At 37.0% G+C, this 17,191-nt stretch overlaps 1 protein-coding gene across 1 annotated transcript in view; it reads left to right on the top strand.

Annotated features, from left to right (window-relative positions):
- The window catches only part of LOC123642270 (ferritin heavy chain B-like), a 29,894-nt gene extending 12,909 nt beyond the window's left edge, over positions 1–16,985 (top strand). Inside the window, exons 3-5 of the mRNA XM_045557233.1 lie at positions 14,068–14,211; positions 15,175–15,299; positions 16,727–16,985. Of these exons, the coding sequence (XP_045413189.1) occupies positions 14,068–14,211; positions 15,175–15,299; positions 16,727–16,733 (276 nt within the window). The 3' untranslated portion in view covers positions 16,734–16,985. The remainder of the gene's footprint in view (positions 1–14,067; positions 14,212–15,174; positions 15,300–16,726) is intronic.
- Positions 16,986–17,191: the final 206 nt, after the last annotated feature.

The raw sequence follows: 17,191 nt of genomic DNA, 5'->3' as shown, positions 1-17,191 counted from the left end.
ATGGGCACTTGGGTTGTTTCCACATCTTTGCAATTGTGAATTATGCTGCTATAAACATTCGAGCGCAGATGTCTTTTTTATAGAATGTCTTTTGTTCTTTTGGGTAGATGCCCAATAATGGGATTGCTGGATCAAATGGTAGATCTACTTGTATCTGTTTCAGGTATCTCCATATTGCTTTCCACAGAGGTTGCACTAGTTTGCAGTTCCACCAGCATTGTGTGAGTGTTCCTATCTCTCCGCATCCACGCCAGCATTTATTGTTTTGGGACTTATTGATAAAGGCCATTCTCACTGGAGACAAGTGATATCTCATTGTGGTTTTGATTTGCATTTCCCTAATGATTAGAGATGTTAAGCATTTTTTCATATGTTTGTTGGCCATTATTCTGTCTTCTTTTGAAAAGTTTCTGTTCATGTCCTTTGCCCACCTTTTGATAGGGTTGTTGGATTTTTTCTTGCTGATTTTCCTGAATTCTAAATAGATTCAAGTTATCAGCCCTTTATTGGATGTGTAATATAATCTAACCAAGGGAGTGACATATTTTCTGTATCCTTTTCTATATCCCACTGGTTGGAAACAAGTCACAGGTTCCACCCACATTCCAGGGCAGGGCATTACTCAAGGGCATGACTCACAGGGGCCCCTGTAGGGTGCGTTGGCCACAGCAAAATAAAGACATTGTCAGGCAAATGAAAACCGAAAACCTGGATGGACAACATTGAAAAGAATAAATGTACAAGTAAATATTTAAAAATAAAAGGAATCAAAAAGAGTATATTACAACAGACTCTACAGACAATAAAGATAGTAATATGACATTGTGAGCACTTTTATGCCAGTGAATTTGAACATGTATATGAAATTGACAACTTCCTAAAACAGTAGAACTTTCCAAATCTGAAGACAAATTAGAAAATGTGAATAGTTCCATAATTCATCAAAAATTAAAATCCTTTCCACAAAATTCTATAGCTCCAGTAGGTTCAGCAATTGTTACCAAGTAATTAGGCAATTGGCCAGGCACAATGGCTCACACCTGTAATCTTAGCACTTTGGGAGGCCTAGGTGGAAGGATCACTTGAAATCAGGAGTTTGAGACCAGCCTGAGCAGAAGTAAGACCCTGTATCTACTAAAAATAGAAAAAATTAGTCGGGTGTGGTGGTGCATACCTATAGTCCCAGCTACTCGGGAGGCTGAGGCAGGAGGATCACTTGAGCCCAGGAGTTTGAGGTTGCAGTGAACTATGATGACTCCATTGTACTCTAGCCAGGGCAACAGAGCGAGACTCTGTCTTAAAAAAAAACAAACAAAGAAAGAACACCAGTATCACACAAACTCATTCATATAATATAAAAAGGAAGAAAAACATCCCAAAGGATATTATAAGAAAAGAAAATTTCAAGACAGTTGCTCTAATCAACACAGAAGCAAAAAATTCTAGACAAAACATTAACAAACTAAGTACATTATATACTATAGAAAGCATAGACCATACTACACAATCACATTTCACTGAGAATGCAAAGTTCTTTTAAATTCAAAGGTCAATCAATATAATTTGCCACAGTAGCATAAATACAAGAAGAAAAACCATAACATTCTCTAAACAGATGAAGAAAAAGGCATTTGATCAACTTCAATATTCATTCATGATAAAAAATAAATTCTTCAGTATAGCCACACTGGGAAAAATAGTTTGGCACTTTTTATAAAACTAAACATAAAACTCTCAGCAGCTGCACTCATGGACATTTATTCCAGAGAAATGAAAACTTATGTTCACACAAAAACCTATACATGTATGTTCATAGCAGCTTTATTCATAATAACTAAAAACTGAAAACAACCCAGCTTCCCATCAATGGGTGAGTGGTTAAACAATGTGTGGTAGAGCCATGCTATGGAATACTACTTAGCAATAAAAGGATTTAACTATTGCTATATGAAACAACTTAAATGATTTCCAGCGAATTATTCTGAGTGAAAAAAGCCAGTCCCCAAAGGTTAAATACTATATGATTAGATGTATGTAAAATTTTTAAAAATCAAAATTTTAGAAATGGACAACAGATTAGTGCTTACTAGGGGTTAGGGACAGTGGAGCAATCTAGGGGAGGGTAGGAGGAAAGAAAGTGTGCTTATAAAAATGACAACACGAGGGATATTGGAATGATGGAAATGTTCTATATCTTGACTCTGGTGTTGAGTACAGGAATCTACAAATAAGATAAGATTGTATAAAACTAATTACATACATGTACACACAAATAGGTACAAGTAAAACAGGAGAAATCTGAATAATATTGGTGGATTGTGATGTCAAGGTCCTGATTGTGATTTGTACTATCATTCTGCAAGATGTGTTGCCACTGGAGAAAACTGGGTCAAGAATACACAGAATCCTTCTGTGTTATTTCTTACAACTGCATGTTAATCACAATTATATAAAAATAAAAGGTATAATTTTAAAACTCCTAGCAAAATGGTAATAGATGGAAACTTCCAAATCTGATCACAAATAGTTCTAAAAAAATACTATTTTCATAGGAAAATAGTATTTTTCTTCAATATCAAGAAGAAGACCTGCTCTCTCCACTTTTATTCAGCACTCTATTAGAGGTCCTAGATAGTGGAATAAAGCAAGAAAAAGGAATAAAAGTTATAAGGACAGAAAAAGAAGAATTAAAACTGTCGTCGTTCACAGATCATATGGCTGTGTATGTAAAAATTTCAAAAGACTATGTAGATAAGGTTTTAGAATTTAAAAATGTACTTTAAAGTCATTATACAAAAATCAATTCCATATGCTAGCAAAAAACAGTAAAAAATTAAATATGCCATTTATAATACAATCAAATAAAATTAAATCCTTTAGGTGTGAAGTTTTGTGTCACCCCACTAAGTAAAGAATCACAGCCAGCTAAGGTGCTTGCTGAGGCAAAGGGAATACAGAATGGGTAGTTGAAGAAGGTAGTTATTAATACCATCAGTTACAACTGTGTGACCAGTTACAGAGACAAGGACTGTACTTGTCATAAGTATTTTCTCATTTTTGTTATGAATAGGTTTGTGTATGTGCATGTACAAAGGAAATATCTTTCTTCAATCTCTTATCCCCTTATGTAATACATGTTGACTTTATACCAAAGTATTTAAGTATTGTTAGTTTTATATCATAGTATTTAAGTTACAGGATATCAAGAAGAGTAAATATCAACCAAAGACCTTGCATCCTATTTGGTATTTTTATGCCTGAAAGGGAAAGGATTAGTGTGTTTTCAGTTACAAATACAATAGTTGTATCATGTTAGAGGTATGGCGTCACTATTGTGTTTATTCAGGGATTAAGTATGGTTTAATGGGACAGGTATGAGTGCCAAAGTGACACGAGGTAGACATGTAATGGTTAATTTTTTGTATCAACCATGCTGGGCCACAGTGCCCAAATATTTGGTCAAACATTATTTTGGATGTTTCTGTGAGCATGCTTTGGATAAAAGTAACATTTAAATCACACACTTTGAATAAAACAGATTGCCCTCAGGAATGCGGGTTGGGTTCATCCAGTCAGCTGAGGACCTTAATAGAATAAAAAACTGACCTTGCCCAAGAGACAGTCTTCAGACTTGAACTGTAACATCAGCTCTCCCTGGCTATTTGCGGGGAAAGTGGGGGTTACATGGGAACTCTGTACTTTCTGCTCAATTTTTCTGTGAACCTAAAACCTCTCTAAACAATGAAGTCTATTTAAAAAGAAAAAAAGAGACCATTCTAGCAATATGATGAAACATGATAAAAGCTTAAAACAGGGGAGGCTGGTTAAAAGGTTAAAACAATGAAGTAATAAGGGTTTGACTAAGGTAAGCTGCAAAATGTAGGTGAATATCCTTCCTAACCTTTGTGATGCTATTTAGCTATCTGCCTTTTTTTCCCAATTTTTTTAATTTCAGCTTATTATGGGGGTAAAAAAGTTCAGGTTATATATATTGCCCATGCCCCTCATCCCCCCGAGATAGAGCTTCAAGTGTGTCCATTCCTCAGACAGTGTGCATCGCACTCATCATGTAGGTATACACCCATCCCCTCCCCTCACCCCCCACCTCTGTCTGATACTCAATTGGTATCTGCCTTTTAACTATGAGATGAAAGGTAAATTTAGATTCACCCTTTGCTGAATTGATAAAAAATAATTTTCAATTGCTGACCTAATTAATGAGTTTTTGATATATTTGTAATGGAAGCAATGCTACAATTTAAAGAACAGTTTGATATGTACTGATTTAAAGTATGTCAGTAACTTTTGTTTACTATAGACTCTGTATTAAAAAGACTGAACAGTTCCACATTACCAACTGTTATCCTAATACTTGGAGGCATAAAAATACAGTCATAAAAAGTTACCTTTATTTAAAAAATATTTCACAGGTCTTATGGTTGTATGTGTAAACATTCCAAAAGAATCTACAGATAAAGTTTTAGAATTGGTAAGTGTATTAACAAAGATATTGGATGCAGAGTTAATATATAAAAATAAATTCTATACACTAGCAAAAAGAAGAAAAAAGGTAAAATATGCCATTTACAATACAATGAAATAAAATTAAACACTTAAAGATATCTAACACAAGATATGCATAGCCTCTACATAGAAAACTATAAGCATAATTAAGAGACATCAAGTAAATGAAAGAATATACCACAAATAGATCTTCTTAAAATCAGTATAGTAAAAATTTTGATTTCCAGAATTGATCCATGGAGTCAACTCTATCCCAATCAAAATCCCAATAAGTTATTTTTGTTGTTGTTATTGAAATAGACAAGCTAACTATGTAATTTATTTTGGGACAAGGATAGTCAAATTACTGTTAAGGAGAATACCAGCAGAGAATTTTCTCTGCTGAGTATTAAGTCCTATTATAAAGCTACAGAAATTAAAGAGTGTAATACTGGCACAAAAATGGACATAAACACTACTGGAACAGATTAGAAAATGTAGCAACAGGCAAATACATTAATGGGCACACAATTATGACCAAAGTGGAGCTGAAGAAGAATGGGTAAAAAATGGTCTTTTCAATAAATAATGCTGGGTCAATGTATTAGTTTTCTATAACCGTTGTAACAAATAACCAAAAACTTAGTGGCTTAAAACAATGCCAATTTGTTATTTTATGGTTAAGTCAGAAGTACAACATAGATCTCACTGGGCTAAAATAAAATCAAAGTGTTGCTAAAAAGTGTTCTTTACTGGAGGCTTTAGAAGAGAATTTGTTTCCCTGCCATTCCCAATTTCTAGAGGCCACTCACATGCCCACCATGTTCTATTAATACATTGGTTCATGATCCTGTTCTCCACCTTCAAAAACAGCAATGTTGTCTCTCTGACTATTATTCCCTAATTGTAATCCCCTCTTACCACATCCTGGAATGGTTCTACAATTTTAAGGACCCATTGGATTAGATTTGGTCCACTCAAATAATCCAGGATAACCTCCCCATCTTGAGGTCACATCTGCAAAGTCCTTTTTGCCATGGAAGGTAACATAATTCACAGGCTCCGGTGACCAGGACATGGACGTTTTTATGTGGCCATCATTCTGCCTACCACAGTCAATTATACATTCTTATGTAAAAAAATAAGAAACATTCCTCTACCTCACCATACACAAGAATCAATTCCAGATGGACTGTAACTCTAAATGTGAGAGTCGAAAATAAAGTTTTGGAAGCAAATATAGAATGTCTTCATGATATCGGGGTAGTAAAGGATTTCATAACCGGAACACAAAAAACATTTAACATAAGATTGAGAAATTGGCCTAGATTAAAACTAAGAACTTTTTTTCATCAAAAGATCCTGTGAAAGAGTGAAATGCAAGCCACAGAGTGAGGGAAGGTATGTGGAGCATAGATCATCAATGAAGGGCTCTGTCTAAGTTTGGGTTCCCCTGAAAGCAGAGCCTAAGGAAAGGACTTCTGAGCAGGCACTTCTGGGGATTCTGGTATGTGTTATACTTCACCATAAAACAAGTTAACAGCAACCAAAACGGGAAAAAAAGGTCTTAAACGTAATAGCTAACATTTATTAAATGTTTTCTATGTGCAAACTTGATTCTAAGTATTTTTTGTGTATCAGCTCAGTTAACACTTAAAGAAGGTCCAAAAAGTATGTACCCTTGTGAGGAAGCTGTTACAGACTAGTTAATGTCCTAAAACTATAAGTATGGTTTGTAAAGGCAGAGATTTTTGTCTGTTTCATTTACTGCTACATTCCCTGTGCCTAGAAAAGTACCTTTAATTAAGTAACATAGCAAAGACAAGATTCAAACCCAGGCAGCCTCTGGTAAAGTTTATGTTCTTAATCACAACACTACACAGGTCATAATGTCACTCATTCATTTTTTAAATGGAAATTCAGGTCCAGGCTATAAGAATAAAAATGATAAAAGCATAGGAAAATAAAAAATAATTACAAAATTTCATCCATTAATCTAGATTTCTTAGAGGAAAGGGGGATGGGAGAAACAAAAAACCTGGAGAAAGTTTTAAAATACTTCTCTTTCCCACTGAGTTTATTTAAGATCATATTCCTGTCTCTCCTAGCTAGAATTTTAGCCCTTGCCAATGAACTTCACAGATTACAGAAACCCACCTTCAACGCCCTTCTCCCAACACCTGACCCCATCCCTGTGTGACCCTCTCCCAGCTGAAGGACATGTTGGTGTTGGCTGTTAGTTCAGCAGTCCTGTTTCCAGCCGCTGGATCATATTAAGCTGAAACCAAAACCAAACACATATTTCTCTAAGACAGCGGGGCTTTCACACTGAATACTGAGCATTTTTCCCCCCAGCAGTCCAGAAGCTCTAGCAGTTCAGGGATGCTGACCAAGAAATGTATTGTCCAGATTACAGGTCATTGTAGAAGCGTCTTGTCTCTGTTGTGGTGGTGGTGCTGGTGGTGGTAGTGATATGTTTGTATGTGTGTGTGTGTGTGTGTGTGTGTGTGTGTGTGTGTGTGTGTGTGTTTGAAGGAGATGTAGCAAAGTTCATACCATAGTCCACTTTCATTGAAAGAAATGATTACCACTATAAGTTCACATAATACAGACACTAAAATCTCTGCTGAGAGATCACAATTTCCCTTCTCTTGGGAGATGGCCAGGTTGTTTTCTGGTGGGCAAGTATTCAAAGAATAGAATAATTCAAAAGTATTATTCACATTTTGTCAAAACATGCACTTACATGGTCCACAAATCAACATTTTTCAATCGAAGCTATAGAAGTGGCTCTAACAGTGACTTTAGATAAAAAGTTTTGGCACTTGTGATTATGTCTCCAGAGAAACTATGCAGTCTAAAATACTAATGTATTTCTATTTCCCTGTTCATTTCATTTTTTATGAAATATATTTACATATATATGTACATGTATATCCATTATCATATGAAATTACTATACATGTTTATTGATATTTCCTTGAGTCTATTAAAAGTTGATGACATATTTTCCTTAGAATGAATTAAATTTATATACTGTGATCTTTTATTCAGTCACAAAACTGTATTCATTTTGAAACCTCTAATTTCACATATTATTACTGGAATTATATGTAATACGGTTCCAGCCTATGAGGAACAATTTAGGGGAAAAAAGGCATATCTGGAGGACTAAAGAACAAATTTCAAATACCTAATGTTGTACATAGGATTATTTTCCACTTATCAAATTTTATATTTTGTTTATTACTTCTTCATTTTTTCAATACAGAAGAGTCCACAAGCATAATGACATGTGCTTTGAATGTTTTTATCTTTATAGGTCTTTTCATATTCTCATAGTAATAAGTCAGAAAAAGAAAGCATTTATTTGAATACAACATGATGAGTGGCACATTAGAAAGAGCCTGGATTTTTTTTAATCAAACGCAGATGAGTTCAAATTCTGACTCTGCCACTAACTAGCAATTCACTTGATTATAAGCAAGTGAATTGACTTCTCTTCTATTTTGTTTTTCACCTTCATAAAAAGGAATCAAACTATCTGCCTTACAGGGTTGTTGGGAAGGATTTTTATGCATGCGTCACTGTATGGGTATAAGAGGACTAGAATCTCCTGGGATCTGGTCATGAAAATTGCTTCTTGAAGACTGAACTGCAGCCATGAAGCTTCCAGCATCCTCCACTGTGGCAAAAAGGAGATCTGGTTAAACCTGTATGAAACCAGTGAAATCCACAATGTCAGTACTGATTATCGGATCCAGAAGCTGATCAAAGATGGATTGAACACCTGCAAGCTTGTACTTCATTCGTGGGCTTGACATCAGAAAAACACCAAAGTCAGGCACATGGGCGTAGGTAAGCCAAGGAGGACTGTCAATACCCGACTACCCAAGAAGGGAACCTGTATGTGGAGAATGAGAATTCTGCACCAGCTGCTCACAAGATGCCATGAACCTAAAATTAACCCCACATTTCACAGCCTGTACTAGAAGGTGAAGGGGAATGTGTTCAAAAGTGGACATGGCCCACAAGAATGCTGGATCTTGTGTCACACATCCACAGGCTGAAGGAGGATAAGGGCTGCAAAAAGCTCTTGTCTGACTAGGCTGAGGCCCACAGGTCTAAGATCAAGGGAGCAAAGAAGCACCCCTGAAAGCACCTCCAGGCCCAGGAGGAGATCATCAAGAGACCAAGAAATAAAACTCCCCCTGTCTTGTCTGTACATAGTGGCCTTGGCAATTGTACAGATCAATCATTCAATAAAACAAGTCTTTGTCTGCCTGAGGGGCAAAAAAGTGAATTGCGTTTGCTTTTCTGTCAACTGTCTGATTATATTGAACATTCAACCAAATCTAAGCTATTTCACATGAACTACTGTTTAATAATATCTTCCTCTTTCTGTTGATAGGCTATTGATTTACTAAACTGAAATACAGGATCTTATATTTATTTTTAATTATATTTAATCATGCTAGCTTTAGCCAATTTGATTTAACTTTCTGAGTTCTATTGACACTTGTTTCTGTCATTCAGCATGCTAATTTGTGATATTTCTACATTTAAGTGTAAAACTCTATTTATCCAAATTGTTGACTTAAAAAATGAAAAAAGGAAAAGAGGACATGGTTGAGTACAATGCCTTGTTCTCGTCACCAAAAGCTTTTGCTAAATTATTCTCAATCCAATAAATAGCCACCTTTGATTTTCAGATGCCAATTGGGCTAACTATATTCTTATCCAGTACAAATTTCTGCATCTTAACACCAAGATATCATAATAGTCTGTAATTGTATTTTGGCGTTTCTCTCCAATATTCTTTAAACATTACCAACAGTGCTTCCTAAGCCACTTCTAGAGGTCATTATTTCAACTAAAGAATAAAGCTCTCACCTAGATGTGGACATGTATCTTGGTCTAAATCATCTAGGCACTCTTTTATTTGGTATGACTCTACTTGGACTTCTTTACTCTCTATTTATGTTTCTCTATTAATATTTGAGTTTTGTTTTGTATGCACGTGTCTCTTTGATAAACAACTTTAGTTGCTCTATTTTCTCTCTATCCTTGGTTAACATTGTACTTTTTGTCCTATTAGTGTGTGTCTCTCTCCCTACTTTGTTCTTTTTTAGTCAGAAACTGCTCCCTTTCATAATTTCATCATGTACTTCTTTCCCCAAAATTCTTTTTGTTGGTCTTAACTTTAAAAATGCATATATATTCATAAACCTCAACACACATGAAAGTTTGTATTTTCAGATATTCTTTTACATTTTCATTTCCCTCATGTGTTTATCTTCCATCTTTCTGTGTTCGCACTTTAAGTGTTTAACCATTTACTTATATATCCACAGAGAATGGGTATCTATTGACTATGCATGATGTCCTAGGCTATGCTAGATGTTGGTGATACCAAGTCATGGTACAGTAACCTCCTTCAAGGAACTCATGAACTAGTGGAAAAGACATAGAGGTAAATAGGCAGTTACAAAGATGTGGAAAGAATTACTATAACTGAGACAGTAAAAATCAGAAAACACATATAAGATAGCCATGCTAAGTCTGGTAGAGGCTGGTCAGTTGAAAGTAGAGGCCGCTTGTGAAGGGTCTCCATATGTATGCAGGCACATGGATTTCTATAGATGTCACTCTTTCTCATCCAAACCACCTGTGTCATAGCTAGCTTTTAAGGCCTACCATTTCTTTGTGCTATCTTGATAAGTTATATCATTCATTCACTCCTTGACTCATAAACATTTATCAAGGACCCATGTACTGTGTGAAATCCTGCCTTCCCTTCTAAAGACTTTTGACTTGGAATCTTTGCTTTCTCCCATAATTTTTAGAAACTTTTGAAATCTGCTTTTCCAAAGTCAAAGTACTTGCCTGGGTCTGCCCATTTTTTCTTTCTTGATGACCAATAACTTTAAACTTTTAGAATCCTTTTTACTTTCAAATTGTTCAGATCAATATAATTCACTGAGTAGCTTTTATGGGCAAGGCACCATATAAAATGCTCTGGAAGATTCAAAGATTACTAAGATTTAGGCCCTTTCCTTATGAAGTTTATAAACTTATAAGGGAAACATGTACAAAGAACACAATAAAAAGAACAATGAATGCTGCACTAAAGATATTTTCTTTTTAAAGACAAGAATTTCTTGGTTAGAATTAAGTCCAGGAGAGAATCCCCAGTGTCTTTATCATTAGAGAGAGATGATAAGATGAAGTAACACTGTGAAGACACAAAGTTTGAATTGAGTTACAAAAAAAATTTTAAGAGGAGTTGTATAGTTTTTTTTTAAAAAGTGTCTTTGTATTTCTAGCACATTCCAGGAAAAAGGGTACATGGATGTTAGATAACGAATCTGATCATATTCCATAATTCAAAGGTTAATTCATCAGTTTATCAAAATATAATAATAGTATTATGAATTAAATTACATTTTAAAATATATATTAGAATTAAAGTATTGGCCATAGGCTTACTTTCTACATTATATATTTCAGTAATGTTGGAATATAATACTTTATAATGATCATACATTACACTTGCAAATAGAAAAAATATATCACAAATTCATATGTGAAGCTTCTATTAGGGAAAGGCATTGTGCTAATTTTCTAGAAAGTGTCTATTAGGTTCATTTTTTAAAATGAAAAATAAAAGTTTGAGAAATATGGAAAATAGAAAAAGGAAAAAAATCACCTGTAAATCTGCCATATTAGCACAGGTTACTGATATTGTTTTCATTCTTTTTTTCTACAAATTGATGAGGTTGTTTTTAAGTGATTAGATAGCAGACTTTTCAAAATAATATCTAACCACAAGAACAGGAATATTTTCTTTATATGTACCCAGTTCTGTATTTTGGCCTAGGTGGAATGGTAGAATCCTGGAATATTTACATGGAAGGATCTTATGGACCATCCAGAAATATTCAAACTCTCATAATATCTCCCAGAAAGTAAAATCTATATCTGCCAGATTTACTATCTTATAAGTTGGATAATATTAACAGTAATAATCCAGATTTTATTGGCACTTGTTCTCTTGCTCACATAGGATCCTAATCTCCTGAAAAGTTCTCCCAAATTTCAGGGGGAGTTTGAATAAGGTTTTACATGTACTGTGAGCAAAACCAGTTAATTGGTCAGTTACCATTTTCTTTCCTCTTCACCTGTGCTAACCTTCCTAGGCTGGATATTGCAGACTGCCCTGGCACTGCTGCCTCCCTCTGGATGCTGCCAGGGAGGTACCGGAAGCTCTGACATGCCATGGCAGTGCAGTGGTCTATTGAGAAGCAGCATAGACTGTCCTCTTTGCCTCTTCTGTTAGAGGGTTCCCCAGCAGTGCCATTGTGTCTTTCAGAATTTTTACTGAGATAACTTTTTAGAAATGTACTTAAAACCTTGCTATTCAAAGTGTGGTAGCATTTTGGTACTGGTCCATGGACCACATTTGGCAGCATTGTTAGAATTACAGAATCTCAAGCCCCAGGTACCATAACCTGCATTTTAAGGAAAACCCCAGGTGATTCATATGCAAATTACAGTGTGAGAAGAACTGACTTAAAGCACCTCTCTCTTGCTGGGACTAAGGCATGAATTCAATTGAGGACAAGGGCAGTATTGGGTCAGGAAACAAAAGCAGGCCATTTTTACAATCATCCCTTCCCTGTGATGACCTTATCTTTGTGAGTGAGCCACACTCAAAATGCTTGGCTCCTTTTCTCAGGATGAGTTCTCCCTCAGGAGGCTGCTTCACTCCTTACGGCCTCAAGAGATAGACTTTTGGTGACCTGCCATTTCTACTTTGGTTCAACCAGACATGGCTTAGGCTCCAACTCGGAATCTTCCAGACTCATGGGAAATCTTATACTTTACTTACATGTAAAATGTATTTTTATTTAATCAATATTGTTTCAGCACATATTTACAAAACACTCCATTATGGGCTGTAGAAATACCAAAATAAGTAAAACAATCTCTGCCCTTAAAAGATGAAAAGGAAGAAGGTGGATGTGGGGGCAGGTGGGCACCTTGGGAGATAGCTTGAGGAAGGAGCCAAAATATTCTTATCTGGAGCAGTTTTACCTTAGTTTGGAGAAACCACTATCAACTCTTGTATCTAGAGCCTGTGTGTGCCTGTTCTCCAGGTGGAATTACCTTCCTCCATTTCCATTTCTCTACATTCTTGATCACCTTCCAAGGCCAATTTAAAATGCCAATTTATCAATGAAATCTGCCCTAATCTCCTCAGGTGATGACTTTGACACTTTGGAACTCCCATCATATCCTACCTTGAGATCAGTTATGTGTATTGAGGCCTTATGAAGAAAGGAGGGGGTTATATGGCCCCTTATAGGCAAAGAATGTATTTTAGCCAGTCTTCTTAGATTCACCTAGTGACTTAGCCTGCAGTGCTTTAATAGTTTTTGAAGAAAAGAAAAGAAATTAAAGGTAATGAATCCATCCTGTTAATGTTTCACTGCTCAGGAGGTATATCAGCCTTCACAAATCACAGAGAGATGAGCGAGAACACTGAACACAGACTAGGATAATTAGGAGGATTAACCCCCTTCCCCCCACCACCCTTTTCTCTAGTCTGATTGGCTCTTTCATCTAGAAACAATGTCCTCATTGGTAGATTAGTAGCTGTTAATCTCAGCTGGATGGAATTTCATCTTGTTTTAAGAAGTGGGCTGGCTATACACCTGTTAGTATTTAAGAAGTCCCTTACGTTAATGGGTAGCACTCTTTATGGCTGGGTTTCCCTAAAGCTGAGATGGAACACGAGGCCAAGGGCCCCTTCCCTGAAGCATGTAGACTTGCGCTTAGCTGAGTAGCATCTTATGAGCTGCTCGTCAGTAATACTTATTTAACCATGGTTAGTATAGGTCTTGAGCAACTGGGGAGTTCGGGCTCTTATCTGGGTGATGGTGTATCTTTTATCTCCTTAGTAATGATGGTTATGGCCACATTTGGTGTCTAGTACTAGATGAAACAGCAAACCAGTGGCTGAGATATTGCTGATCTGGCCCAATGATTTAGAACTGTGATTACAAATTATGGGCTATGATAGGGAGAGTTACAGTTGTTTCCAGTGTGTTTCCAAAACTATATGGGCAAATACTGGTGGCAGGCTGAATAAAAAATTTTATACCTTTAAGCTATCTTATAATTAGCATAGATATATTAGGATAGATTGAAATAGATTGACTTTAAAATGTCAGTTTATGCTGGGCTACTGTCATGTGCATACACAATTAATGGTTATAGGTGCTAGCATGTAGGTTCACAAATCTGACCCTTAAAGAGGGCATGATATGCAAAGATTAGGCACCAGTATATTGGAATCTGAGTGTCTGCTTTTTGAGGTTGTCTGGGTTCAGGGAAGATAGCTGGGGCCTTCTGGAAGTCAAAGGATAACACGGAGCACCCAAGACTGACCAAAGAAGGCCTCTCATCAATGACTGAGATAAAGTGAGTTTGTGTGAGATTCTAGTCTTAAAACTTAGCTTCTCTCACCCACAGCCTCCCCCCATTCTTCCCTTTGACCAGGGCTGTTATTACAGTGACGAGAAGCAAATGCCTCCTTTGGCCAACCTCTTGGAAAAGCAGTCTAATGCGAAGAGGGAGCATGCAAAAGAGTTCCTAAGATATCTAAGAAAACATGAGCATGCTATCTGCCTTCCAGTTATTCAGGTGAATACGTAACTCTCTTATGATAACCTCTATGGGGTCTTTGCCAGGTCTAGAAAATTTAAAGGACAAGTTATGTTAGGTCACTTATGTTCCTACATGTTCCTACATAGGCTTAGCACTGACTTTGAGGGCAATCATGTGTCAACATCATTTCGGGGAAATTTGAGCCATTAAATGCTTGCTTGGCTTTTCTCAGTCACACACAGTGTGTTCTCTGGACCAGGAGCACCAGCATCACCTGGGGAGTCATTAGAAATATAAATTCATAGATTCCACCCCAGACCTATGGAATCAGATTCTCTGTGGGTGGGGCCCAAAGAGCTATGTCTCCACAAGCTCTCCAGTTGATCGTAGTGGTCTGTATAGCTTGAGAAGCACTACTTTAGAGCCTTCCTCCGAGAGCTGTTAGCATCCTATTTCAGATCATTAATCTAATTCAGGTACACATTCAAGTACTTAATAGGACTGTCTTTTCAATGTAGTGCAACAAACTTTTTTTTCCACTTGGGAAGACAATTATAATGAAACAATCTGAACTTTAGTTGGGAATATTACATCCAGGAACATCCCTACTTATCTAAAGAGGGGTTTTTTTTTTTAAACTCTAGCTTGATAAAGAAAAATGTCTGCTAATAACAGACTTGAACCACCATCATAGAATTCCAAAGCTAATGGATTAATTATATATGCCTGGGCTACTAGTGCCTTTGCTTTGTAGTACATTAAAATCACCCGTGAATCTCTTAAAACTCTTGATGCCCATATTGCACCCCGTACCTATTAAGTCAGTGTCTGCGATTGAGAGCCAGGCATTAGCATTTAATATTCTCAGCTAATTCCATTGCACTGCAAAATTGGAAAACCTTTGGACTGTGCAAACCTATTCATAATCCTACACAGGAGTAGAAGGTAACAAAACTGTGCCTGAGGTAGAATAAGCGACTCCCTGTTCTTCTCCTACAGAGTCCTATTACAGATGTCTGGGAAAGTGGCATTCAAGCCTTAAAGTCTGCTCTGCAGCTGGAGAACTTATTAACTGAGGTCCTGGAAGAACTGAAGTTTTCTGCTTTTGAGAATGATGAGCTGATGTAAGTAGTTAACTTCTGACAGTGTCATCTTTCACTTCTGGATTATGACTTGCTTCTGGGAAATGGGCCCAAGGCAGTGGATCACCCAATACATGCTTATTTCCCTCCAAGGAAGTCTGGGAATTTATTTCTATTGTTAGGAATGGGGTAGGGTCCTGGTAAGGAAAAATGCAATTCAATACATGAGAAAGTCTTCTGGAGTAATGCACTCTGGACAATTAAACAAAATAATGATTTTGTTGCTGCTGGCTTGTCAATCCCCTAATCCAGAAATGCTTAAGCTTTATTAGGCACCAGAATCACTTGGAGGGCTAAAATAAACTTCTAGTCCAAACCCCTGGTTGCGTTGAATGGGTTTTGTATGGGGCTTGAGAATTTGCATTTCTAACAAGTTTCTAGGTGACAATGCTGCTGACCAAGGCCTTGTCTTGAGAACAACTGTCCTAGACTGTCACTGCAAAAGTAGATGTTAATGGTGACTACAGACTTCTCTGAGGTCTTCCTGGTTATTGGTGAAGACTCTACCTTGAAATGGTTACTACTTTCTCACCAACTCCCTAGCTTCTGAAAAAGTCAAAGTAAAGAAAATGCCCTAGTATAAAAGTTCTCAACCCTAGATACATATTGGACTTAGGAGCTCTGAAGAGGTAGAACTGTCTGAGCCTTATGTCAGACCACCAAAATCTCAGTCTTTAGAAATGAGGTATAGGCAACTACTCAAAATCTCCATGTGATTCAAATAAACAGGATTGAAAACAATCTGCTGTAGAACAAAGCATTGGGTAGCCTATTACTTAAAATCTGCACTTTTTTTTTTTGAGGCAGGATCTCACTCTGTTGCCTGGGCTAGGGTGCAGAGGAGTCCTCACAGCTCACAGCAACCTCACACTCCTGGGCTCCAGGGGTCCTCCTGCCTCAGCCTCTGGCACTACAGCCATGCACCATCACCAGGTAGTTAGTTCTTCTATTTTTTGTAGAGATAGGTTCTCACTATGGTGCTCAGGCTGGTTTCAAACTCCCAGCCTCAAGTGATTCCCCCACTTCAGCCTTGCAAAGTGTGAGGGTTACAGGTGTGAGCCACCACGCTCAGCTGTAATCTGTACGTTTGATGAGATGTTCTAATACTCATACCCATTGAAAGTAGATACTTGTATTCACCTGGAGGTCTTAAAAGTCTAAGATCAGTGCTTCTTGAAACTTTCATATGCATATGAATCACTTAGTTCCTTCTTAAAATGAAGAGGCTGATTTAGTAGATCTGGGGTGGAACCTGAGATTCTGCATTTTTCACATGCTCCAGGACTACTGGTCCATGGGGTACAGTTTGGATAGATTGCTTCTTGTTGCAGACATGTTCGTAAATGTGGGTCCTTCACTGTGTTGTGTTTTTTTTTTGTTCGGTTTTTTTTTTTTTTTTTTTTTTGTAGCTCATAGACTTCGTGAAGCAGTTCCTGGATAAACAGGAGAAAACCATATCTTATCTGAAACAACATGAGAGGGAAAAAGAAGAGCCATGCCCATGTAAATGCCTAGTTAAAAAGCGGGCTGAGGCATCAGATGAAGAGACTTAACTTTTGAAGGCAGCACAGCAGGTCTTCGCATTGTAGTAGGTCTCAGAGTCCACTACTTCACGGTCTTAATTGGTTCCATTTGCCTGAAGGCTGCTTTCCTTTTTACCTAGTTTCCTAATCCTTATTGCTGTGCATGCAAATAAATCTGCATTCTAATGAAGTATAAAGAGTCTGCTATTGGAGCACTAGAAGGATTAGTTCTACCAATGTGGAATTGGTGAAAGCTTCCAGAGCCACAGTGGGTGCATTAGACTTAAAAAACAAACCGGGCCAGGCAGGCATGGCACTCACAGCTGTAATCCTAGCACTTTAGGAGGCCAA

The sequence above is a fragment of the Lemur catta genome, chromosome 1 (genome assembly GCF_020740605.2).
Source record: "Lemur catta isolate mLemCat1 chromosome 1, mLemCat1.pri, whole genome shotgun sequence".
Classification (NCBI taxonomy): Eukaryota; Metazoa; Chordata; class Mammalia; order Primates; family Lemuridae; genus Lemur; species Lemur catta.
Note: the sequence above shows the minus strand (reverse complement) of the source record. Positions and strands in the feature narration are given on the sequence as shown.